Below are 26,943 nucleotides of genomic sequence, written 5' to 3' on the forward strand. Positions count from 1 at the left end.
TAAAAATATGCACTGTTACTGTAATAATGACACTGGCAGGGAAGGGGTTAACAGTGTGGGTGATTAAGGGGTTAAATGTGTGCCTAGGGGCGTGTTTTAACTGTGGGGGGCGTGGCTTGTGAAATGACCATACAGACATGTGTTCCTATATAGAAAGGATCAGAGGTGCTCTGTGATCATTCCAGAGAGAAGAACGGTCAGATGTGTTTACAACAGCCGACCGTTCTTCTCTCTCAGCGGGGAACGATCGTGGGTGTCAGGCGGCAAACTACGGAGGCGGACCGTGTGAAAGAGGCTTAAGATGATTCGGGATGTAGAGACCCTGTGTAATGTCTGCTAGAATGTGCATACTAGTTTATGGATCAGTGGGAGTGTCCTGTGTCCAGAGGGAACATTAAAGTGTTTTATTCATATTGGGGATTATTTGCAAAAGTAAATAACTTAATAGAGCGATGAAACTGGTTTCTGTGCATCATCTCTGCTTTTGGTTCTCCGTTTTTTATCACTTTCTCTCTGTCCAGCAGGTGGCGCAGTGCTTCTTTATAGACTCATCCAAAAGCTTTGCCTTTTTATCTCGTCCTCTAACTATAAAACTTTTTGTATTTCATTGACAGTCGTTGCTTTGGGAACCGGGACAAAATGTATCGGCCAATCAAGACTGAGCAAAACAGGTAAGCGTCGCTAACAACGTGTGGATGCTGCAGGTGAGATTTTGGTTGTATGTGCGCTCAGTAAGGTAGGGATCAACCGATTATCGTATTTTCATTGCCGATACCGATATTTTGGTCTTCGCGTATTGGTATGGGCCGATATTTTCGTACATTTAAAAAAAATATTTTTATTTTTATTTTTTTTTACTTGACAGGTACTCTTGTGGAGGGATTTGGGGGTCTTAAAGACCCCAAACCCCTCCTCTGCACTTAAAAGCATTCAAAACGCCAAGTTTGGCTGTTTTGAATGCTGTGATTTTTTTTAATCTGGCGCCATTACCTGGAAGTGAAGTCATGACATCAATTCCGTTTTTTTTGCATGGCGACCCCGATCAGAGCCGAATGCGGCTTTGATCGGGTCTTCGGCGGACGTGCAGGTAGGATGCCCGGGCGAGCCATGGAGGGAGGGGGGATGTCCCCTCCCGCTCCTTGTAATGACAGCCGAGCGACTTCTCAGCCGCATCAGTTGTCATTACAAGACAGCGGATCGTTGGCTATGGACGCCGGTACCGGGGTGATGCCTCTAGCTGCAGGCATCACTCCGGTACAAGCACTTTCCCGAAAATATTGGCAATATGGGTAACCTCAGGGGCCGATTCTGATATATCGGGGAAAGTGCATATCGGCCCTCAATATATCGGCTTTGCCGATAATCGGTCGATCCCTACAGTAGGGCAACCTGTAATTAAAGTTTGAGCTAGCTAAACAATAAAGCTGAACTGCCAGTGTGCATTTTATTACATCAATACTGAGGTCCAGCTTGGACCAATCTAAGTATGCATGTGTGATAGCGTGATCACCGCTTTCTTCCGGGTCCCGTGCTGAGCGTCTGCCCTGCTGCATAGTAAGCACAGGGGGTGGCATGCTCTGCACAGATACCATTCCATACTTACAGTGAGGAAAATAATTTGATCCCCTGCAGATTTTGTAAGTTTGCCCACTTACAAAGAAATTAAGAAATGAAAAAATATTTTGTATCATAGGTGTATTTTTAAATGAGACAGAAAATCAACCAAAAATCCAAAAACCCATGATACAAATGTTATAAATTGAGCTGCAGTTCAGTGAGTAAAATAAGTATTTGATCCCCGAGCAAAACATGACTTAGTAGTTGGTGGAGAAACCCTTGTTGGTGAGCACAGAGGTCAGACGTTTCTTGTAGTTGGTGACCAGATTTGCAGACATCTCAGGAGGGATTTTGGTCCACTCTTCTTTACAGATCTTCCCTAAATCCTTAAAGTAGAGCTATAGGCATTTTCATTTTTCTTTATTTTGGATAGAGTAAGGGTATTAAAAATCGCAATAAGCGTATTTTGATTGGTTTGCGCAAAAGTTATCGCATCTACTAACTACGGGAAAGATTTATGTCATTGGTTTTTATTTTATTTTTACTAGTAATGGCGGCGATCTGCGATTTTTAGTGGGACTGCGAGATTGCGACGGACAGATCGGACCCCTAACTGACATTTTTGACACTTTTGGGGGGACCAGTGACATTACTACAGTAATCAGTGCTAAAAATATGCACTGTTACTGTACTAATGACACTGGCAGGGAAGGGGTTAACCCAGTGGTGATCAAAGGGTTAAATGTTTACCTAGGGGAGTGATTCTAACTGTATGGGGATTGGGCTTGTGAAATGATCATAGAGACATGTGATCCTATATAGCAGGATCACAAGAGCTCTGTGATCATTCCAGAGAGAAGAACGGTCGGCTGTGTTTACAACATCTGACCGTTCTTCTCTCTCAGCGGGGAGCGATTGCGGGTGTCAGGAGGCAATCGGAGCCGCCTGCCCCATGCATTGGAATCCCTGCTGCTTGCGCGCGACCGGCGTATACCTACGGCGGTTCGCGCAGGAGGGCCAGCCTGCTATAGTATTTCTGCGGCGGGTGGTCCGAAAGCGGTTAATTTGGTTTTTTTTTTTTTTTCTTTGGGGTTTCCTTTGTTCAGTTTTGTGTGCTGGAGCTCCCTCCCTTGTCATCTTCTTTTTTTTTTTTTTTTTTTTTTTTTTTTTTTTTTTTCATTCAAATTTTTTATTGAAAGTTTAAAGAAGAACAAAAGCATAGCATAACAAGGATATGGCTGTGCCATTTGGGTTACATACATTGTACACGTCATCAAACATGGTTATCCGCGTCCGTCAAGTGACGGAGCACATATTTACAAGCATCGTGCAATATGGGAAGTAAGCGAGAGTGACATGTTCCTTTACTGGAGAGAGGAAGGGTTGGGAAGGTAGAAGGTACTGGGAGGAGAAGGCAGGGGGTAGGAGGTAGAAGGAGGGGAAAGGAGGGGGGGGGGGGAGAAGGGGGTCCTCTGTCACCTTTTAACCCTTGGTGTCAGAAAAACTTGTCAGAAGTGATTCATGCAGATAGAAGAGGAAGGAGGCAGCGGAGAGAAATAACACTTAGTGCTCAGGAATGAGACAAGCACACACTATAGAGGGATAGGCTTTGTTCCTATTTCATGTCTGAGGTTTACAACCACTTTAAGTCAGACATCTTCTTATGACCGTTCTTTCATCTTTCTCAGGTGATGTTCTCCAGGACAGCCATGCAGAGATAATTGCAAAGCGGAGTTTTCAGAGGTAGGAATTTCTATTCTGTACATCCCTGTAATTTGTCGCCCGGCGGGCCGGAACGCAATGTCCTTCCATTATAGACGGGTAAAGTAGCTGCATTATGGGAAATGGCTCTTGATCATCGGAGCCCGCCAGTAGTTTTACGTCATTACACGGCCGGCTCTGGGCTCTGTGATTGTTCCGAAAAAAAATGTAGACTTTAAATGACATAATCCCATCAGTGCGGCTCGGAGAGCGATGCGTTCATCTTGTGTCTGGCTGCTTAACCGCTGCTGTACCACAAAATCACCGAGGTACAATTCTGGATAGTTATTAACCACTTTGTATCTTTGCCGCTTCTGAAACTTCCCTCCTACATGTAAAAATCCACTCCCCATATCCTCCTACCTTGTCTGATCGGATTTTTGATCTTAACCACTTCCTTACCGCTGGATGTCATATGAGTGGGGACGTGATATGAGTGGGGACGTCATATGAGCTTTAACTGGGGATTTCTGAATCGTGGGTGCAGCTGCCGGGATCATTCCGATATCTTTTTTTTTTTTTTTTTTTTTTCCAGCCGGTGATTCCCTGCACCATAAGAACAATCATAGCGTCTTGATTCAGCCGCTTGATTGTTCTTACAGGACACCCCCATCCCCCCTCCTACCTCTCTCCAGTACTTCTACCGGCTCGCCCGTGCGATCTTCGAGCCAGAGAAGGAATCGGCTGCCGGCGGAAGTACACCATAGAGACTGCCGATGACCAGATGGTCCCCAGCAGTCTCTATGACTCTCGGAGGCCAGGGCACGTCATGATGACGTCACGCCCGGCCTGGCAGTTGTCAATACTGCCATGATCTCGGCTGGATAGCCGAGATTTTTTATTTTTATTTCAGGCTTTCCAGCCTGTAGGAGAGATCTGAGGTCTTATTGACACCAGATCTCTCCATAAAGATGTCTTGGAGGACCGGTGCGATGTCATACGACATGATGGAAAAACAATGACTTTTTTTTTTTTTTTTTTTTGCTTTTTAGTGTAGATGTGAGATGTGAGGTCTTGTGACCCCCAGATCTCACAATAAAGAGGACCTGTCCTGTTTATTTATATTACAAGGGATGTTTACATTCCTTATAATAGGAATAAGTGCCGGTTCACACTTATGCCCTTGTACTGCGAATGCGATGCGTTCTAAATAGTCTCCAATCGCATGCATTTACAAAATACATTGAATTCGTGACGGTCGTTCACATCTATGCGTTGCGATCCAGATGCGAATGTGATGCGATGATAAAAAGGGTCTTGTGCGAGTTTACAGCGTTGCGTTGCGAATTTAGTCTCCATAGACATCAGTGTAAATCGGTCTGGACTCGCATTATCAGTTCAGATATGTGCGAATTCTTATGTGCGAATTCTTATTTTTTGTTTTGATTTTCCCCTCAGTTCCACCCCTCCTGAGCTTAATTAACATAATCAACGCAATCAAATTTTCATTACAATCGCGCTGGTACTATTGAAAAACACAAGGTAAACTCGCACTGCAAATTCGCATTGCAAGCTCATAAGTGTGAACCGGCACTAAAAGTGATCAAAAGTGATCAGGTACGGAAAGTGAGGACAGCGACGATTCTGATGTCTCTTTCTGGCACATCACTCCGTTGGAAATTCTGAAGAATCATTTGATATTCTTCCCAAATTCCACAAGTGATGTGCCAGAAAGAGACATCAGAATCGCCGCTGTCCTCATTTTCCGTACCTGATGACCAATTTTCCCACCAATCGCTATCGCTCAGTTCTTCAAGTAACTCCGTTTCGCTGTCGCTGTTTTCCAGTTCGTCTAAAAGCGCTTTTGCGCAAAAAGCACGCTTTTTGGACGCCATGGTCGTTCTCTAATTTCCAGGTACAAAGAACTGGAAAAGCACAGGCAGGGCACTGGAAAAGTCACCAGGTGACATCCTGTGGTGAGATGGGATGATAAAGTGTAATCCAATCACAGCTTTCTATCATCTCATTTGGTGGATTTACATTTTTTAAATTGCCGCCGGTTACACCCCCCGCGTCACAACGCTTGCAGGGAAGGGAACCGGAAGACAGGTGCCGCCATCAGCCGAGCACAGAGTGGGGGAGGACGGCGGGAGGACGGCAGGGGACGACGGGGGATCGCAGGGGAAGGTAAGTTTTAAAAACGAAAACAGATTTCCATGCAAAACAATGTACCGCTTTTAGCACAGAAATTCGGACATAATCAGACCGCCAGGGAGGTTAATAATGTATCCTTGAAACGGCCATATTTTCTTTCCACCACTAGATGTCCTCATTGCGTGTGTTTCCAATAAACTGTCAGCCCTCTCTCTCTCTGGCTGATGCTTCTCGGAGATGGTTCGGATCACTTATATCTCTGTATACTGATACATGGGGATACAAAGGGATAACTCTCATGGTGTAGTATTATAAAACAAATTTATTTAAAATGTAGCAAAAACTTACAGATCCGGTTAAAAACTTCCAGCGGTATCACAGCCTCTCTGCTCGTACCGGTGTATGCGTCTCTTCCGGCAACCTCCTTGTGTGATGTCTTGTATGCGATGTCAGTATTTTTATTTTATTTTCTGACACTTCTAGTATCCTTTGCACTTTCATTAGTATACGCTGTGGAGGGCGGTTCTTAGGAGAGAGTCTCTAGTCTCATTTATCTTTTATTATTTTTATGATTCTATACATATCCTATGTTCATGTAAATTGTGCAAATAAATTGAGCATGTTTTGTATTTTAGAAATCAAAATCATGTTTGTTTTCCTGATGAAGACTCTGAGTCGAAACGTGTTGGAACCTCTTTGCTTAATACAAACAACGGTTTTAAATGTCGTATGACTACAAAAGTTGTCATCTGTTTTTAACAAGATGTTATATCGTTTGATATATCTCTGTTTTATTGTCTTGTAATGATAATGTAAAAGCATTTTATAAATTTTTTTATTTTCTTTGGTGCCTATGAAAAAGAAAAAAAAAAAAATCCCATCCAAATCTCTTAAAATTATCTATTACAACATTAGGCATGTGGTGCCATTGTTTCCAAACTTAGCAATTAAAATATGTAAATTTCCATTCTTGATTGTATGCCTTGGCTCAGATAGAGAAGGAGGCTGACAGAAGCTTTACAGTGCTTAGCTTTGTTGGCTTTTTTTATAGAAGATTTATTGTTGCTGAAGGGGAAAGAAATCAACAGGACTGAGACAGAGAGGATGCGGAAAGAACACAGCTTAGGGAGAACAGAAACTCTGCTGCTAGGGGGACCCAGGAGTTACACTTCCAAGCACAGTGTCTAATCTCTCTAATATTCTGCCTGTGAACTTTAGCACTGTAAAGCTTCTGTCAGCCTCCTTCTCTATCTGAGCCAAGGCATAAGATCAAGGTTGGAAATTTACATATTTTAATTGCAGAAAGCGTCGTATAGTTTTTGAGACCAAGGAGAGGGGGAGAGTTTCCAATAAGGAAGTGCGTGCTCTGGGCTTCAACAAAATGGCGGCCGCCACCAACAGAAACAGGAGCAATTCTGGATTTACAGCACATGCTAGTTTTGGTAGCTTAATTATTAATGTGGAATGTATGAACATTAATTATCAAACTGTTATGGGTTGTAGGTAAAGTTCTGTCTTTTCTCTGAGCTTTTGAGCAGCTACTACTAATAATACTAATACTGTAGCTGCAGACTTTCAACCACTCGAGGACCAGGCATTTTCTGGCACTTTGTTTCCGTGTGAAAATCATTTTTTTTTTTTTATAGTAATCTACTTAAAGCGGTAGTATACCATTTTTTTTGACTTTTAACTACAGGTAAGCCTATAATAAGGCCTACCTGTAGGTACAATTAATATCTCCTAAACCTGCACGGTCTAAGAGATATTACCACTGCATGCAGCCGCTGACCAGTGCGGCACATGCGCTCTGAAGGTCCGGGGGGACCTTCAGAGTTCCTTGCCGGGAACACGGGAGTGACGTCATCGCGACTACCGGCCACTCACAGCGCAGGAGTCGTGGAACCCGGAAGAGACGCCGTGGGATCATGTCCGCTCCCACAGCGGTGTCCGGGGGTCCGTGTCGGGGCTTCGTTGTAAGGTAAGTAATGCATAATGAGCTAGTATGCCATGCATACTAGATTATTATGCCTTTGTCTTGCAGGGTTTTTTTTTTTTGTCAGAGTTTACTACCGCTTTAAAACCTCCAAAAATTATATATATATATATATAATGTGTTTTTTTTAAAGCAGAGACCCTAGAGAATAAAGTGGAGGGTTTTGCATTTTTTTTTTTTTGTCACACGGTATTTGCGCAGCGGTTTTTTAAATGCAGTACTTGGTACATTTAAGAAAAAAAATAAAAATACGCTTTTTAAATTTTTAATGAAAAAAAAATACAATACATAACCAATTTTTTTTTGTAAAAATATAAAAGCTAATGTCACAGCGAGTAAATAAATACCACATGTCACGCTTTAAAATTGCGCATGCCTGCACAACGGCCAAAAACGACATAAATTTTAGGCAACACTTTAAAAGCCTTGACAGGTTATTACTTTAGATGTAGAGAAGAGATCTAGTGCTGGAATTACTGCCCATGACCTGACTTTCGCGGTGATACCTCACTTGTTTGGGACAATTGTGGTTTGCGTGTGTTTTGATTTTAAAATTTTTTATAATTTTTTTTTCTTTTTTTTTGTATTTATTTATATATTAAAAATAATAAAAAATTTTAAAGCAAAAAAAAAAAAAAAATATATATATATTATTTCTTTTTGATTTTAAAATTTTTTATAATTATTTTTTTTCTTTTTTTTTGTATTTATTTATATATTAAAAATAATAAAAAATTTTAAAGCAAAAAATAAAAAAATTATATTCTTTTTGCTTTTTAACATTTTTTATAAATTTTTTTTTTTTTTTAATCACTTTTATTGCTGTCACCAGGAGTATAAACATCCCTGTGACAGCAATAGGCACATGACAGGTCCTCTCTTTGGAGGGCTCTGGGGCTCTATAAGACCTCAAATCTCTCCTTTGCACTCAAAAAGCATTCAAAACGCCAAGATCGATGTTTTTGAATACTTTTGATTTTTAAAAACTGGTGCCATAAACTGAAAGTGATGTCATGATGTGGCTTTTCCGGGTTACCACATCCGAGATCCGATCCAAGCCGATTTCAGCTTTGTTCAGGTCTCCGGGCCAGCAAGCGGGTGTGTCGGCTGGTCGCTCCGGTCTCCTGCTGGAACAGAAGAGCCCGAGCGAGTGGCGGAAGGTGGAGATTGGATGTGGTTTTTGTTTAACCAAAATAAATAAAAAATGACATAAATATTTCCCCTAGTTTGTAGACGCGATAACCTTTGCGCAAACTATTAAAAATACTCTTATTGGGATTTTTTTTTTTTACGAAAAATATGTAGCAGAATACAAATTGTCCTAAAATGATGAAAAAATTCGATTTTTTTTATTGGGAATGTTCTATAGCAGGAAGTAAAAAATATTGTTTTTTTATTTTTTTTTCCAGAAATGTCACTCTTTTTATAGCGCAAAAAAAAAAAAAAAAAAAATTGCAGAAGTGATCAAATACCACCAAAGAAAGCTCTATTTGTCAGTTAACCATTTCCCGCCCATGCTATAGCCGAAAGACGGCTACAGTGCGGGCTCTAATTTCCGGGAGGCCGTCTTTAAACGGCCTCCCAGTAACAGGCTTCCCGCGCGCGCGCATCGGGGAAAATCTGTGCCGGCCGTGTCCCTTGGACACAGCCAATCACAGATCGTGGTGAATGGCCAATCACAGCGGCCATTTGCCACGCGATCGGAAAACATCCAATGAGAGATGATCTCAAATGTAAACATATGAGATCATCTCTCATCGCCAGCTTCTCCCAGAGACCGTGTGAGGAAGAGGAGAGCCGATCAGCGGCTGCTCCTCATAGGGGACACAGAGAAATATAATCAGGGCACTGATCACCAGTGCCCTGATTACACAAGCGGGAAATAAAATGCCATAAGTGCCCACAATCAGTGCCCATTAATGCCGCCTCGCAGTGCTACCTCTCAGTGCCCAGCAGTGCCCATAGTGCTGCCAGTCAGTGCCTGCTCATCTAGGCACTGATGGGCACTGACTAGCAGCACTATGGGCACTGATGGTGCTGCCCATCAGTGCCACCCATCAGTGTCCATTAGTGCCACCCATCAGTGTCCATTAGTGCCACCCATCAGTGTCCATTAGTGCCACCCATCAGTGTCCATTAGTGCCACCCATCAGTGTCCATTAGTGCCACCCATCAGTGTCCATTAGTGCCACCCATCAGTGTCCATTAGTGCCACCCATCAGTGTCCATCAGTGCCGCCTCTCAGTGCCCAGCAGTGCCACCTCTCAGTGGAGCATATTAGTACCTCCTCATCAGTGCCCATAAGTGCCACCTCATCAGCGCACATCAGTAAAGGAGAAAAATTTATTTATTTTCAAAATTTACTCAAAGAAAATAAGAAAAACTTTTTTTTTCAAAATTTTCTGTCTTTTTTTTTCTTTTTCTTTTTTTTGTAAGAAATAAAAAACCCAGCGGTGATTAAATACCACCAAAAGAAAGCTCTATTTGTGTGAAAAAAATGATAAAAATGTCATATGGGTACAGTGTAGCATGAAAGCTGAAAATTGGCCTGGGCAGGAAGGGGGTGAAAGTGCACTTTAGGCAAGTGGTTAAAGTAACGTAGTGCCGAATCGCAAAAAACGGCCTGGTCTTTAAATGGGGAAATCCTTTCCGGTCCAGAAGTGGTTAGCAAGCGATCGTTCACTTGCACCTCTTAAAAATTAATTCCACTATTAAAACATTGTTTGCGATTGCAGAGCAGGAAGCGTTCTGGTGTGCCGGTGACATCTCTACACGGAGACTTTGAAGGGCCAATTCACACATCGATGTGAAGGAATTTGTAGCTGCAGGGAGGACGGAGAAGACACATCTTGTGTTTGTTAGGTTGGATTGCCGAGTGTCATTGTCACATTCTTGGGAGGCTGCGCATAGTAACAGCGCTACCCAACCCCCCCCCCCCCCCCCCCGCACATTCTTCTCGGACAGACCCAGGATATGGGAAATTCAGCCCGCCTTTAGGACACGGGGGACATTGTTTTGACAGATTTTCATTAATCGAAACCTCAAACTCATAACCACTTCACCCCCGGAAGGATTTTCCCCCCTTAACCACTTAAGCCCCGGAAGATTTTACCCCCTTCCTGACCAGGGGGTATTTTGCGATTCGGCACTGCGTGACTTTAACGGACAATTGCGCGGTCGTGCGACGCTGTACCTAAACGAATTTGGCGTCCTTTTTTTTCCCACAAACAGAGCTTTCTTTTGGTGGTATTTGATCACCTGTGCGATTTTTGTTTTTTTTGATCATGCGCTGTAAACAAAAAAAGAGCGACAATTTTGCAAAAATAGCAATATTTTTCACTTTTTTTTATATGAAATTCCCCCCAAAAAAAATGTAAAAATCAAAATTTTTTAACATTTTCGGCCAATTTGTTTTATGGTACCTATGTTTGGTAAAAAAAAATCGCAAAAAGCGTATTTTGATTGGTTTGCGCAAAAGTTATCGCGTTTACTAACAAAGGGAAAGATTTTTGTCATTTTTGTTGTTTTTTTTTTTAACACGTAATGGCGGCGATCTGCGATTTTTTTTTTTTTTTTTTTTTTTTTTTTTTTTTTTTTTTTTTGCGGTACTGTGACATTGCGGCGGACAGATCGGACCCTTGACTGACATTTGTGACACTTTTGGGGGTCCCAGTGACATTTCTACAGTAATCAGTGCTATACATATGCACTGTTACTGTAAAAATACACTGGTAGTGAAGGGGTTAACTTTATTTGGGAGGGAGGGGCTGTGTGTGTCCCTAGGGGCGTGGTTTCTACTGTGATTGGCTGTGGCTATAGCTGTAAGGACACTGATCAACGGATCTACATAGTAGATCCGTGTGATCAGTGTCTTTACAGTGAGGAGAATGACAGGTGGCTTGTTTACACAATCTGCCTGACATTCTCCCTCTCCCCCGCCGATCGCAGAGTGACCGGCGGACATCGGGTCCGCTGGTCACACGCGCGGGGGGGGTCCGTGACCACGCGGGAGCGGGAGCGCGCCTCCGGCAGCGCTCGCTCCCTAGACCCTCACAAGCAAGCGACGTAGACGTACGTTAGTTTGCCTGTGAGGGGCTGACCGCCGACGTAGATAGTCGTGCGGCGGTCGGCAAGTGGTTAATGACCAGGCCATTTTTTGCGATTGCCTGCGTTACTTTAACAGACAGTTACGTGGTCGTGCGGCGCTGCACCCAAATACAATTGATGTCCTTTTTTCCCACAAATAGAGCTTTTTTTTGGTGGTATTTGATCACCTGTGCGATTTTTTTTTTTTTTTTTTTTTTTTTTGCGCTATAAACAAAAAAGAGCGACAATTCTGAAAAAAAAAAAAAAAACAGTAATATTTTTCACTTTCTGCTATATAACATTCCCAAAAAAAAATTTTTTTTCATCATTTTAGGCCAATTTGTATTCTGCTACATATTTTTGGTAACAAAAAAATCCCAATAAGCGTATATTGATTGGTTTGCGTGAAAGTTATCGCGTCCACAAACTAGGGGAAAGATTTATGTAATTTTTATTTATTTATTTTTTCTAGTAATGGCGGCGATCTGCGATTTTTTAGCGGGACTGCGACATTACGGCGGACAGATCGGACACCTAACTGACATTTTTGACACTTTTGGGAGGACCAGTGACATTACTACAGTAATCAGTGCTATAAATATGCACTGTCATTGTAATAATGGCACTGGCAGGGAATGGGGTTACCTTGGGGCGATCAAAGGGTTAAAATGTGAGCCTAGGGGGTGTTTTCTAAAGGGGGATGGGCTTGTGAAATCAGTACAGAGATATGTGTTCCTAAATAGGAGGAGCTTTGTGTTGATAGCCGAGAGAACAGCAGATCGCCGCTCTCTCTCTTCACAGGGAGCGATCGCGGGTGCCCGACGGCAAACGCGGCTGCCGGCCCCATAGATCAACTATGGCACGCGCGCCCCCAGGTTTGCTCCCGCGGACCGCCGTACAAGTACGGCAATTCGCAGGAACCTGCAGGAAATATTATTATATAACTGCAGCGGCTGGTTGGTAAGTGGTTTTAGTAAAAAATAAGTATTTGATCCCCAACCAACCAACAATAATTCTGACTCCCACATACTGGCAGTAGGTGCTCATGTGGTACACAGATTAGTCCTGTCTATGTAAGAAGGCTCTCCAGCGACAACTCGTTATGTGTATAAAGGACACCTGTCCACAGAATCTCTTCCTTCCATTCAAACCTCACCATCATGGGAAGACCAAAGAGCTGTCAAAGGACGTCAGGGAGAAGATTGTAGACCAGCACAAGGCTGGAATGGGCTACAAGACCATCAGCAAGAAGCTTGGTGAGAAGGAGCGATTCTTCGCAAATGGAAGAAATAAAAAAAAATGACTGGTAACCAGTAAAAAAAATTTCACAGGGAGATAGATCTGCACGATTCTGGCCAAAATCCAATTTTTTAGCTTGAAATAAAGATCACGATTCTCTGTGTAACAAAAAAAATTGGGATAACTTTACTGTTACGTTTAATGAATAAAAAAAAAAAAAGTCTATTAATTGCGTTTGAAAGACTGCTGCGCAAATACAGTGTGACATAAAATATTACAACAATCGCCATTTTATTCTGTAGGGTCTCTGCTAAAAAAATATATAAAATGTTTGGGGGTTCTAAGTACTTTTCTAGCAAAAAAAAAATGATTTTTACCACTTGCCGACTGCCTAACGCCGATCTACGTCGGCAGTCAGCCCCTCACAGGCAAAGTGACGTAGGGCTACGTCACTAGCTTTACGAGGGTTTAGGGAGCGCCCCCGCGCCCCCGCTCCCCGCGCGGTCACGAACCCCCCCGCGCGTGTGACCGGCGGACCCGATGTCCGCCGGTCACTCGGCGGGCGATCGTCGGGGGAGAGGGAGAAAGGCAGGCAGCTTGTGTAAACAAGCTGCCTGTCATTCTCCCCTGTGTATGACAGATGATCATACGGTTCTACTATGTAGGACCGTTGATCACTGTTCATACACTAGTAGCCACAGCCAATCACAGTAGAAAGCACGCCCCTAGGGACACACATAGCCCCGCCCTTTCAAAAAAAGTTAACCCCTTCACTGCCAGTGTATTTTTACAGTAACAGTGCATATGTATAGCACTGATTACTGTAGAAATGTCACTGGTAACCCCAAAAATGTCAGTCAAGGGTCCGATCTGTCCGCCGCAATGTCGCAGTACCGCAAAAAAAATCGCAGATCGCCGCCATTACGCGTTAAAAAAAAAAAAACAACAAAAATGACAAAAATCTTTCCCTTTGTTAGTAAACGCGATAACTTTTGCGCAAACCAATCAAAATACGCTTTTTGCGATTTTTTTTTTTTTTTTTTTTTTTTTTTTTTTTTACCAAACATATGTAGCATAAAACAAATTGGCCGAAAATGTTAAAACATTTTGATTTTTACATTTTTTTGGGGGGTAATTTTCATATAAAAAATTTTGAAAAATATTGTTATTTTTGCAAAATTGACTCTCTTTTTTTGTTTATAGCGCATGATCAAAAAATCGCACAGGTGATCAAATACCACCAAAAGAAAGCTCTGTTTGTGGGAAAAAAAAGGACGTCAAATTCGTTTAGGTACAGCGTCGCACGACCGCGCAATTGTCCGTTAAAGTCACGCAGTGCCGAATCGCAAAATACCCCCTGGTCTTTTAGCAGCCAAATCCTCCGGGGCTTAAGTGCTTAACTTGCAAGCAACAGGTGTCAGAAAAAGGTCCAGTCTTTAAGAGGTTAAACTTCCTTTCTCCCTGGCAGAGGGAAGGAAAAGATACAATGTAATCATTTTGTTTATAGTTACTGGGAGACTTAATGCTGATTTTGTTTTTGGGAGGCTTTTTTTTTTTCCACAGCTGTTCTCTCTGCTTCCTTAGCTATGCAAAGAATCCAGCATATGTCAGGTTTAGATCGTCAGGGAGGGTGAATTGAGATTGCGATTTTCATATGATTAATCGTGCAGCTCTACAGGGAGATGAGACTCTGCATAGGTGCCCCCCCCCCCCCATAGCAAGCTGCTTGCTATGGGGGCACTCACCAGGTGGGAGGGACCTGAGAAGAGGAGGATCCGGGCTGCTCTGTGCAAAACCAACTGTACAGAGGAGGTAATGCTGGCCATACACGCACAAAATTTCGGCCCCGAAAATGGTAGTTTTAGGAAAGATCGTTCGAAAATCAGGCCGTTAGTGAACACAAGTTTACCAACGATTTTGATCGTGTGCGCGGCCAATGTCGATGGATCCATAGCGAAAACCTTTATAGTTTCAAACGAAAGTTTATAGGTGTATGGTAAAATTTAAACGAAAATAATATTCTGACTCGTATTGCGCATGTTATCGAACGATCATTATGATCATGAAAACGATTATGTAATAGAGTTTATTCTGTCAGTTAGTGGCCAATTCGCTTTCCCACGAAAAATTGTTCAGTCTGCAAACGGCCGAAATTCTGTGCGTGTATGGCCAGCATTAGGAAGGACCAGTGCATACTGGCATGGGGCCCACTAACACTCCTTGAAGGGAGGAGAGATGAGTATTTCCGCTGCTGTCTTTTTAGACCCCCGATCCCTCCATAAAGAGTACCTGGCACTGCCTTTTTATATTGTTATTTTTGCAAAATTGTCGCTCTTTTTTTGTTTATAGCGCGTGATCAAAAAATCGCACAGGTGATCAAATACCACCAAAAGAAAGCTCTGTTTGTGGGAAAAAAAGGACGTCAAATTTGTTTAGGTACATCGTCGCACGACCGCGCAATTGTCCGTTAAAGTCACGCAGTGCTGAATCGCAAAATACCCCCTGGTCAGGAAGGGAGTAAAATCTTCCGGGGCTTAAGTGGTTAAGAAATGGCTTTCTTCTTGCCACTCTTCCATAAAGGGCAGATTTGTGCAGAATACGACTGATTGTTGTCCTATGGACAGAGTCTCCCACCTCAGCTGTAGATCTCTGCAGTTCATCCAGAGTGATCATGGGCCTCTTGGCTGCATCTCTGATCAGTCTTCTCCTTGTATGAGCTGAAAGTTTAGAGGGACGGCCAGGTCTTCGTAGATTTGCAGTGGTCTGATACTCCTTCCATTTCAATATTATCGCTTGCACAGTGCTCCTTGGGATGTTTAAAGCTTGGGAAATCTTTTTGTATCCAAATCCGGCTTCAAACTTCTCCACAACAGTATCTCGGACCTGCCTGGTGTGTTCCTTGTTCTTCATGATGCTCTCTGCGCTTTAACCACTTAAGCCCCGGAAGATTTTACCCCCTTCCTGACCAGGGGGTATTTTGCGATTCGGCACTGCGTGACTTTAACGGACAATTGCGCGGTCGTGCGACGCTGTACCTAAACGAATTTGGCGTCTTTTTTCCCCCACAAACAGAGCTTTCTTTTGGTGGTATTTGATCACCTGTGCGATTTTTTGATCATGCGCTATAAACAAAAAAAGAGCGTCAATTTTGCAAAAATAGCAATATTTTTCACATTTTTTTTATATGAAATTCCCCCCCAAAGAAAATGTAAAAATCTAAATTTTTTAACATTTTCGGCCAATTTGTTTTATGCTACATATGTTTGGTAAAAAAAAATCGCAAAAAGCGTATTTTGATTGGTTTGCGCAAAAGTTATCGCGTTTACTAACAAAGGGAAAGATTTTTGTCATTTTTGTTGTTTTTTTTTTTTTTTTAACGCGTAATGGCGGCGATCTGCGATTTTTTTTTTTTTTTTTTTTTTATTTTTTTTTGCGGTACTGCGACATTGCGGCGGACAGATCGGACCCTTGACTGACATTTTTGACACTTTTGGGGTTACCAGTGACATTACTGCAGTAATCAGTGCTATACATATGCACTGTTACTGTAAAAATACACTTGCAGTGAAGGGGTTAACTTTATTTGAAAGGGCGGGGCTATGTGTGTCCCTAGGGGCGTGCTTTCTACTGTGATTGGCTGTGGCTTCATATGTATGAACAGTGATCAACGGTTCTACATAGTAGAACCGTATGATCATCCTTCATACACAGGGGAGAATGACAGGCAGCTTGTTTACACAAGCCGCCTGACTTTCTCCCTCTCCCCCGACGATCGCCGAGTGACCGGCGGACATCAGGTCCGCCGGTCACACGCGCGCGCGCGGGGGGGTGCGTGACCGCGCAGGAGCGGGAGCGCACGCTCGCTCCCTAAACCCTCACAGGCTAGCGACGTAGCCCTACGTCACTTTGCCTGTGAGGGGCTGACTGCCGACGTAGATCGGCGTTAGGCAGTCGGCAAGCGGTTAAACGGACCTCTGAGACTATCACAGTGCAGGTGCATTTATACGGAGACTTGATTACACACAGGTGGATTCTATTTATCATCATTAGTCATTTAGGTCAACATTGGATCATTCAGAGATCCTCACTGAACTTCTGGAGAGAGTTTGCTGCACTGAAAGTAAAGGGGCTGAATAATTTTGCACGCCTAATTTTTCAGTTTTTTATTTGTTAAAAAAGTTTGAAATATCCAATAAATTTCGTTCCACTTCATGATTGTGCCCCACTTGTTGATTCTTCACAAAAAATTACAGTTTTATATCTTTATGTTTGAAGCCTGAAATGTGGCAAAAGGTCGCAAAGTTCAAGGGGGTGCGCAAGGCACTGTGTGTGTGTGTATATATATATATATATATATATATATATATATATATATATATATATAATGTTTTGGGGTTCTAAGTAATTTTCTATCTAAAAATCCAGATTTTTAACTTGTAAAAAACAAATGTCAGAAATAGGCCCGGTCCAGAAGTGGTTAAATGCCAATAATAGGAGTGTTCAGAACATGTATAAGATTTGTATATTCTGGTTACTGCTCCCCTGGCGCTGCTCTGTTGGGCGTTTGTCAAAGTCTGACATCAGTAGGTCATGTGATCGCCCAGAACGCTCGGCCGCTCGCAGTCACCATTCTTGGCTGTAAACTCTTCAGCTGGCAGCTCATAGGATTGTATTGTATGCCAGGAGAACGGATTAACGGGATTATCATCCTCTCTCTGGCCAGGTTCCTCCTCCATCAGCTTTCCCTGGCATTGACCAAGAGCCAAGACAGCGTCCTCCTTCCTGGAAGTGAAAGCCGAAAGTGGAGCGTAAGAGGCGGGGTCTCCTTTGTGTTTTTCACCAGTCACACACCTTGTACGTGTCTCCTGGGAGTTCTCACAGTATGCCCCTCCCCCCCCCCCCCCATATACAGAAATACAGGCCTCCAGAAGATTTACCCCCCCCCCCTTCATGGCTGTTTTTAGATTTTTTTTTTTTTTATTGGGAATGTTATATAGCAGAAAGTAAAAAATATATATTTTTTTTTTTTCTTCCGAATAGTCGCTCTTTTTGTTGTTTACTTTCCAATCATTTTTATTCGTTTTAACCACTTGCTGACTGCTTACTGTATATTAATGTCGGCAGAGGGGCACCTGCAGGCAGAATCACTTTAATAAACGGAATCTGCCTGGGAGGAGCAAGGGGGCGAGCCCGCGCCGCCGCGCTCCCGCCCCCGATCGTCAGCGGGGAAGCCAGCGCGCGTGTCAGGCGGCTCCGATTGCCGCCTGCCACCCACGATCGCTCCCCGCTGAGAGAAAACAACGGTTGGCTGATGTAAACACATCTGACCGTTCTTCTCTCTGGAATGTTCATAGAGCCCCTGTGATCCTTCTATATAGGAACACGGGTCTCTATGGTCATTTCACAAGCCACGCCCCCCCACAGTTAGAAACCACTCCCTTAGGCTTACATTTAACCCCTTGATCACCAACAGGGTTTACCCCTTCCCTGCCAGTGTCATTAGTACAGTGACAGTGCATATTTTTAGCACTGATTACTGTAGTAATGTCACTGGTCCCCCCCAAAAGTGTCAAAAATGTCAGTTAGGGGTCCGATCTGTCCGCCGCAATGTCACAGTCCCGCAAAAAAATCGCAGATCGCCGCCATTACTAGTTAAAAAAAACAATAAAAATGACATAAATCTTTCCCGTAGTTAGTAGACGCAATAACCTTTGCGCAAACCAATCAAAATACGCTTATTGCGATTTTTTTTTTTTTTTTTGCCAAAAATATGTAGCAGAAAACAAATTGGCCTAAAATGTTAAAAAAAAAATTTTTTTTTTTTTTATTTTTTATTTTTTTTGGGATCGTTGTATAGCAAAATGTGAAAAATATTGTTTTTTTTTTTTTTTTTCCAGAATTGTCGCTCTTTTTTTTGTTTATGGCTCAAAAAATTAAAATCACACAGGTGATCAAATACCACCAAAAGAAAGCTCTGTTTGTGGGGGAAAAAAGGACGTCAATTTTATTTGGGTACAGCGTCTCACGACCGCGCAATTGTCCGTTAAATTCACGCAGTGCCAAATTGCAGAATAGGGCCTGGTCATTAAGCGGGAAAATCTTCCGGTCCAGAAGTGGTTAAAGAACACAGGGTAATATTACATTACAAATACATCAAAATAAGCACAATTGGGATTTACAACCCCAATTATAAGTAATCAGTTTTTAATGCATAAAGCATAATCTTAATCACAGGGGCACGACGACAGGTAGACAGAGGGGTATTTCCCCACCTGGTCTCTCAATATGGCCAGGAGGGTCCACCCCCCACCCAAATCCACCCCATGGAGCGCCCGTGATACAAAGATACCCAAAGGAGGACATGATGGGTCCAAAAACCTTGGTTACCTTCCCAACCCCACATAGTATCAAAACTAAAACCCTATTAAAAAAAAAATATATATATAAGTAAAAAGAAAAAAAAAACAGAAAATAAAAAAGGAAGAAAGAGCTACCTGGACCAAATCTCGGAGAGTTTCAAGGCTTTTTTTTTTTTTTGCAGTACCACGCTTATTTTATGTGACAATTGCGCGGTCGTGCGACGCTGTACCCAAATATAACTGAAGTCCTTTTTTTCCTCCACAAATAGAGCTTTCTTTTGGTGGTATTTAATCACCTCTGTGGTCTTTATTTTTTGTGCTATAAACAAAAAAAGAGCGACAATTCTGAAAAAAAAACCAACAGTTTTTTTACTTTCTGCTATATAACATTCCCAATAAAAAAAAATTTTGAAATCAAATTTTTTGTCATAGTTTTCAGGCAATTTATTTTCTGCCTCTTATTTTTGTTAAAAAAAAAATTTTTTTTGTGCTATAAACAAAAAAAGACCGACAGTTTTACAAAAAAAAAAAAAAAAAAAAAATGGCTGTTTTGTTTTTGCAATACCACGCTTATTTTATATGACAATTGCGCGGTCGTGCGACGCTGTACCCAAATACAATTGACATCCTTTTTTTCCCCACAAATAGAGCTTTCTTTTGGTGGTATTTGATCACCTCTGCCGGGTTTTTATTTTTTGTGCTATATAAATAAAAAAAAGAGCGACAATTCTGAAAAAATTCTGCTATATAACATTCCCAATAAAAAAAAAAAAATATAAAAAATCTAATTTTTTTTCATAGTTTTCGGGCAATTTATTTTCTGCCTCATATTTTTGGTAAAAAATTTTTTTTTTTTCGTGCTATAAACAAAAAAAGACCGACAGTTTTGCAAAAAAAAAAATAAGTTTTTTACTTTCTGCTAAAAATCAAAAAAAAAAAAAAAAAAAAAAAGCATGTCTATCAATTTAGGCCAATATGTATTCTGTTACATGTCTTTGGTTAAAAAAAAAAAAAATCTCAAAAAGGGTATATTGATTGGTTTGGACAAAAGGTACAGCGTCTACTAACTATGGGATATATATATATATATTTTTTTTTTTACTAGTAATCAGCGGTGGACATTCTGACACTACACTTTTTGGGGACCTGTGACACTAAGTGGCCTAAACTTATGAAGAAATTGAAATAAAAAAAAAAAAAAAAATGTTATTGAAAATATTTAATAGCAGAAAGTAAAGAGAATATATATAATATAATATATATATATATATATATATATATATATATATAGATAGATAGAGAGAGATATATATATATAGATAGAGAGCGAGAGATATACAGTCAGGTCCATAAATATTGGGACATCAACACAATTCTAATCTTTTTTGCTCTATACACCACCACAATGGATTTGAAATGAAACAAACAAAATGTGCTTTAACTGCAGACTTTCAGCTTTAATTTGAGGGTATTCACATCCAAATCAGGTGAAAGGTGTAGGAATTACAACAGTTTGTATATGTGCCTCCCACTTTTTAAGAGACCAAAAGTAATGGGACAATTGGCTGCTCAGCTGTTCCATAGCCAGGTGCGTGTTATTCCCTTATTATCCCATTTACCAGGAGCAGATAAAAGGTCCAGAGTTCATTTCAAGTGTGCTATTTGCATTTGGAATCTGTTGCTGTCAACTCTCAATATGAGATCCAAAGAGCTGTCACTATCAGTGAAACAAGCCATCATTAGGCTGAAAAAACAAAACAAACCCATCAGAGAGATAGCAAAAACATTAGGTGTGGCCAAATCAACTGTTTGGAACATCCTTAAAAAGAAAGAATGCACCGGTGAGCTCAGCAACACCAAAAGACCCGGAAGACCATGGAAAACAACTGTGGTGGATGACCAAAGAATTATTTCCCTGGTGAAGAAAACACCCTTCACAATAGTTGGCCAGATCAAGATCACTCTCCAGGAGGTAGGTGTATGTGTGTCAAAGTCAACAATCAAGAGAAGACTTCACCAGAATGAATACAGAGGGTTCACCACAAGATGTAAACCATTGGTGAGCCTCAAAAACAGGAAGGCCAGATTAGAGTTTGCCAAACAACATCTAAAAAAGCCTTCACAGTTCTGGAACAACATCCTATGGACCGATGAGACCAAGATCAACTTGTACCAGAGTGATGGGAAGAGAAGAGTATGGAGAAGGAAAGGAACTGCTCATGATCCAAAGCATACCACCTCATCAGTGAAGCATGGTGGTGGTAGTGTCATGGCATGGGCATGTATGGCTGCCAATGGAACTGGTTCTCTTGTATTTATTGATGATGTGATTACTGACAAAAGCAGCAGGATGAATTCTGAAGTGTTTTGGGCAATATTATCCGCTCATATTCAGCCAAATTCTTCAGAACTCATTGGACGGCGCTTCACAGTGCAGATGGACAATGACCCGAAGCATACTGCGAAAGCAACCAAAGAGTTTTTTAAGGGAAAGAAGTGGAATGTTATGCAATGGCCAAGTCAATCACCTGACCTGAATCCGATTGAGCATGCATTTCACTTGCTGAAGACAAAACTGAAGGGAAAATGCCCCAAGAACAAGCAGGAACTGAAGACAGTTGCAGTAGAGGCCTGGCAGAGCATCACCAGGGATGAAACCCAGCGTCTGGTGATGTCTATGCGTTCCAGACTTCAGGCTGTAATTGACTGCAAAGGATTTGCAACCAAGTATTAAAAAGTGAAAGTTTGATTTATGATTGTTAATCTGTTCCATTACTTTAGGTCCCTTAAAAAGTGGGAGGCACATGTACAAACTGTTGTAATTCCTACACCGTTCACCTGATTTGGATGTAAATACCCTCAAATTAAAGCTGAAAGGCTGCAGTTAAAGCACATCTTGTTTGTTTCATTTCAAATCCATTGTGGTGGTGTATAGAGCCAAAAAGATTAGAATTGCGTCCATGTCCCAATATTTATGGACCTGACTGTGTGTGTGTGTGTGTGTATATATATATATATATATATATATATATATATATATATGTATGAGAGAGAGAGAGCAAGATATATATATATATATATATATATATATATATATATATATATATATATATGAGAGAGAGAGAGAGCAAGATATATATATTATATATAGAGATATATAGAGATATATATATATATATATACATATATAATTTTTTTTTGTTTTTTGTTTAATAAAATATAAAAAAAACCAAGGGGTGATCAAATACCACCAAAACAAAGCTCTATTTGTGTGAAACAAATGATGTAAATTGAATTTGCGTACAGTGTTGCATGACCGTGCAATTACCAGTTAAAGTGGTGCAGTGCCGAATAGCAAAAAATTGAATGGTCATGAAGAAGGTAAAACTTTCTGGAGCTGATGTGGTGGGACGGAAGACCGGGTGAGCCAGGGGGGAAGGGGGGGACGCCTCCTCCCGCTCCTTGTAATGACAGCCGAGCGGCTTCTCAGCCGCATCGGTTTGCATTACCAGACAGCTGACGGTTGGTTATGGACACCGGTACCGGGTAGATGCCTCTAGCTGCAGGCATCACTCCGGTACAGCACTTTCCCGAAATATCGGCAATATCGGTAACCTCTGGGGGCCGATTCCAATATATCGGGGAAAGTGCATATCGGCCCTCGATATATCGGTGTTGCCGATAATCGGTTGATCCCTAGTCCATGGACCTCAAGTCGCATCAATGTCAGATTGAAATAGTGCAGGGACTACTTTGAAGTCGCACAGAAATGAGCCGTACTCATTGGAAATCATGGGGTAAGATTGGTCATGTGACTTTGTGAAGTCGCAGGACGAGTCGCACAATTGTGAAAGGGGCCCAAAGTGGAGTTACCCTTTTACTGTATGGACATCACCAGAACAGGAGTAGTCGTTGCTCCATGTCTATGGGCTGATCTATATTTGAGGGTTCTGATAGGTCGGCTATGGACTCAGAGCCAATCAACAAGCTCTACCTACCAGTTCTGCATATTTGATATGTTAACCCTTCTCTTCCCAGGCGGTGATGCTTCAATAATCCCCATGATCCCCCCGGAAGACCAGCTCTGCCCCACTTCCACTGTGCGGGAGAAGACCTCAGCGGTCACCAACTCTTTGAATTCGGGGTGTAAGAGGAAGAGGGGGGACAGCGATCTTTCCTCGGGGACCAAGAAAGTGAAACACGATAGAGATGAGTCACATGACTTGGAAGAGAGTCACACAACAGATGGAGGCACCACACCGGATATCTACCGGACAGGAGCGAAGTGTGTGCCCGGGGATGCCCAGGATAGTCACAACCCCGGGGTGGACTATCACACTTTGGGGGCGCTCCGCGTCAAACCAGGCCGCGGAGACCGCACTCTGTCCATGTCCTGCAGCGATAAGATGGCCCGATGGAACGTGCTCGGCTGCCAGGGGACGCTGCTCATGCATTTTCTGCAACAGCCAATCTACTTTGAGTCGCTTGTGGTTGGAAAGTGTCCGTTTAGCCTGGAGTCCATGGAGAGGGCTCTGCACAGCAGGTATTGGTGGGATTTATGTGTGATTTTGCTGCAGGCAACACATGGCATAGAGCGTGACGTGTCTTCTAACCGGCAGGTGCGCAAAGGTGACGGCTCTACCGGAAGGGTTTACAGCGCATACACTGGAGATCAGACAGTCCCAGTCCCAGTTCCACCATGGGAGGGAGGCGCTGAAAAATGGAGACAATACAAGAAAACTGGTTCCTTGTGGGGCAGGTGAGTCATACTGGGCCTCCGTTATTTATTACTGGGACTCCGTTATTTATTTCCAGGACTCCGTACTGGGCCTCAGTTATTTATTACCAGGACTCCGTACTGGGCCTCAGTTATTTATTACCAGGACTCCGTACTGGGCCTCATTTATTTATTTCCAGGACTCCGTACTGGGCCTCACTTATTTATTACCAGGACTCCATACTGGGCCTCAGTTATTTATTACCAGGACTCCGTACTAGGCCTCACTTATTTATTACCAGGACTCCGTACTGGGCCTCAGTTATTTATTACCAGGACTCCATACTGGGCCTCAGTTATTTATTACCAGGACTCCGTACTGGGCCTCACTTATTTATTACCAGGACTCCATACTGGGCCTCACTTATTTATTACCAGGACTCCGTACTGGGCCTCACTTATTTATTACCAGGACTCCATACTGGGCCTCACTTATTTATTACCAGGACTCCATACTGGGCCTCAGTTATTTATTACCAGGACTCCATACTGGGCCTCACTTATTTATTAGCAGGACTCCGTACTGGGCCTCAGTTATTTATTACCAGGACTCCATACTGGGCCTCACTTATTTATTTCCAGGACTCCGTACTGGGCCTCATTTATTTATTACCAGGACTCCGTACTGGGCCTCAGTTATTTATTTCCAGGACTCCATACTGGGCCTCAGTTATTTATTTCCAGGACTCCGTACTGGGCCTCATTTATTTATTACCAGGACTCCGTACTATTGATCGACCGATATCGGTTTTTTACCGCCGATACCGATATTTTGCTCATCAGATATCGGTATCGGCCAATATTTTCAGACATAAATTTTTTTTTTTTTTAATGTCTACAGGTACTGTGGTGGAGGGATCTGGGGGGTCTAAAAGACCCCAAACCCCTCCTCTGCACTTAAAAGCATTCAAAACGCCAAGTTTGGCTGTTTTGAATGCTGTATGTTTTTTTAATTCGGTGCCGCCAGTACCCGGAAGTGATGTCATGTCGACATCACTTCCGGGTACTCGGCGGTGCCGAATTCAAAGAAATGGAGACCAGTCAGACGGCAGCAGTGAAGGTAGGATGCCCGGGTCTCCCGGTGGGACAGGAGACCCGGGCGAGCCGCTGGAGGTGGGGTTGTCCCCTCCCGCTCCTTGGAATGACAGCCGAGCGGCTTCTCAGCCGCATCAGTTGTCATTACAAGACAGCCGAACGTCGGCTATGGACGCCGGTACCGGGGTGATTCCTCTAGCTGCAGGCATCACTCCGGTACAGCACTTTACTGAAATATCAGTTATATTGGTAAATCAAAAGGCCGATTCCGATATATTGGGCAAAGTGCATATTGGCCCTCGATATGTCGGCTTTGCCGATAATCGGTCGATCCCTACTCCGTACTGGGCCTCCATTATTTATTTCCAGGATTCCGTACTGGGCCTCTGTTATTTATTTTTACTTTCACCCCCTTTCCTGCCCAGGCCAGTTTTCAGTTATCGCTTTTTTTATGTGTTAATCGTTCTTCATAAATTTAGGTCAAAATTTATTCTTCTACATTTCTTTGGTGAGAATAATCCAAATCAGTGTATATTATTTAATCTGTAGGAAAGTTATAGAGCCCACAAACTATGGGATTCATCTGACAATCAATAAATGAAAGCCGGGTATTATTGTTCTCCACTGCTGGACACGTCTGTGAGTTCCTGTGTGTTAGGGATAAGCACATTGTTACTACACAACTCCTAATACTTGTCCCCCCTCATCCACAGCTATCAGTTGGAGTGCAGTTCCACAGCAGCCTCTAGATGTCACTGCTAACGGCTACAGACAGGGAACCACGAAGAAGGCCATTGGAACCCCACAGTCCAGGTATCAATCAAACTGTACATCATCCATTCACTATAAACCCAATCATCCATTCACTATAAATCCAATCATCCATTCACCGCTTTCTAACAAACATTGTCATCACTTTTCCTTGGTGTGTATTTTTGCTGAAGTGTTCAATTCCATTATAGTCAGGGGCATTGAAACTACATGTAAGAAGCTAAAGCAGAACTCCAGTTAAAAAGAAAAAAAAAAGCAAATTATAATATAAATAGCAGCTTTTGCTTCAACTGTCCACTGCAGTAATTCCCTTCTGCCACTAGAGGTCCAAAGTCTTCCAGGTTAAATGGCAGCATCATCATTCATCCAATTTCCTCTGGGCCCAGGTGTCGTGGACCCTTATCCGACCTGTAACTGGTCAGTGAAAGTGAAGCAGCACATTGATAAACTCATCTCTCTCGTCATTCTACTCCTTTCTATCCTTTTTTTGAATCAACATTTTAAGGCTGTGTCTTCCTGTAGCCTTACCAATCAGGGATGGCTGTGTGTGCTGCTAGTTTCTTGTATTCTCTCCTTGTCAGAACACAAATGTCAGGCTGTAAGAATACTGGCCTTTGGCCTGCCTGAACTCAGGGCTGATAACTTACACTCTCTGCTGGTAGATGGTATATTAAAGTTCCATATAGTTACATAGTAGTTGAGGTTGAATAAAGACAACAGTCCATCCAGTTCAACCTGTGTAGGTGTGTGTGGCCGTAATCATCTCTCATACCCCTGAATGTTCTGATCCTTGAGATGTACGTCTAAGAGTCTTTTGAAAGCCACCATACTTCCCGCAGAAACCACCTCTTGTGGTAGAGAATTCCACAATCTTGTAGCCCTAACAGTAAAGAACCCCCCACGTTGCCTGAGGTTAAAACGCTTCCCCTCTAATCGCATGTGTATGTTGCCGCAACGTTTCATATTCCTGATATGTGCCTGCTGTACCATGTACTTGTATGAAAAAGTATCCTAATGTAATCAATAAATCCCACGAGCAACCAGGTAGCAATTAATTGCTGCAAGCACTCCACTATCTCACAAGTGCAAATAGATATAATAAGAAAGTATCCTGTTCTCTTTGTATTGCTACCTTTGTTTGAAATCCCTGGTGTTCCTGTCGGTCCCCCTGCTTTCCTTTGCAAACTGACCACCCTAGGTATGAGAGCACATCCATCCCAACGTCGTCAGTCTTCTTCGCATTCTACTTGGGAGCACAGCCTTCCTGTCCT

The 26,943-nt window shown here is 42.4% G+C and overlaps 1 protein-coding gene across 1 annotated transcript in view; it reads left to right on the forward strand.

Annotated features, from left to right (window-relative positions):
* Nucleotides 1-26,943, forward strand: part of ADAT1 (adenosine deaminase tRNA specific 1) — a 50,295-nt gene that overhangs the window by 4,365 nt on the left and 18,987 nt on the right. The window contains exons 3-8 of the mRNA XM_082269780.1: nt 615-671; nt 3,246-3,300; nt 17,454-17,584; nt 23,128-23,632; nt 23,709-23,848; nt 25,615-25,714. Of these exons, the coding sequence (XP_082125906.1) occupies nt 615-671; nt 3,246-3,300; nt 17,454-17,584; nt 23,128-23,632; nt 23,709-23,848; nt 25,615-25,714 (988 nt within the window). The remainder of the gene's footprint in view (nt 1-614; nt 672-3,245; nt 3,301-17,453; nt 17,585-23,127; nt 23,633-23,708; nt 23,849-25,614; nt 25,715-26,943) is intronic.

The sequence above is a fragment of the Pelophylax lessonae genome, assembly GCF_965119305.1.
Source record: "Pelophylax lessonae genome assembly, chromosome: 10".
In the NCBI taxonomy this organism is placed as follows: Eukaryota; Metazoa; Chordata; class Amphibia; order Anura; family Ranidae; genus Pelophylax; species Pelophylax lessonae.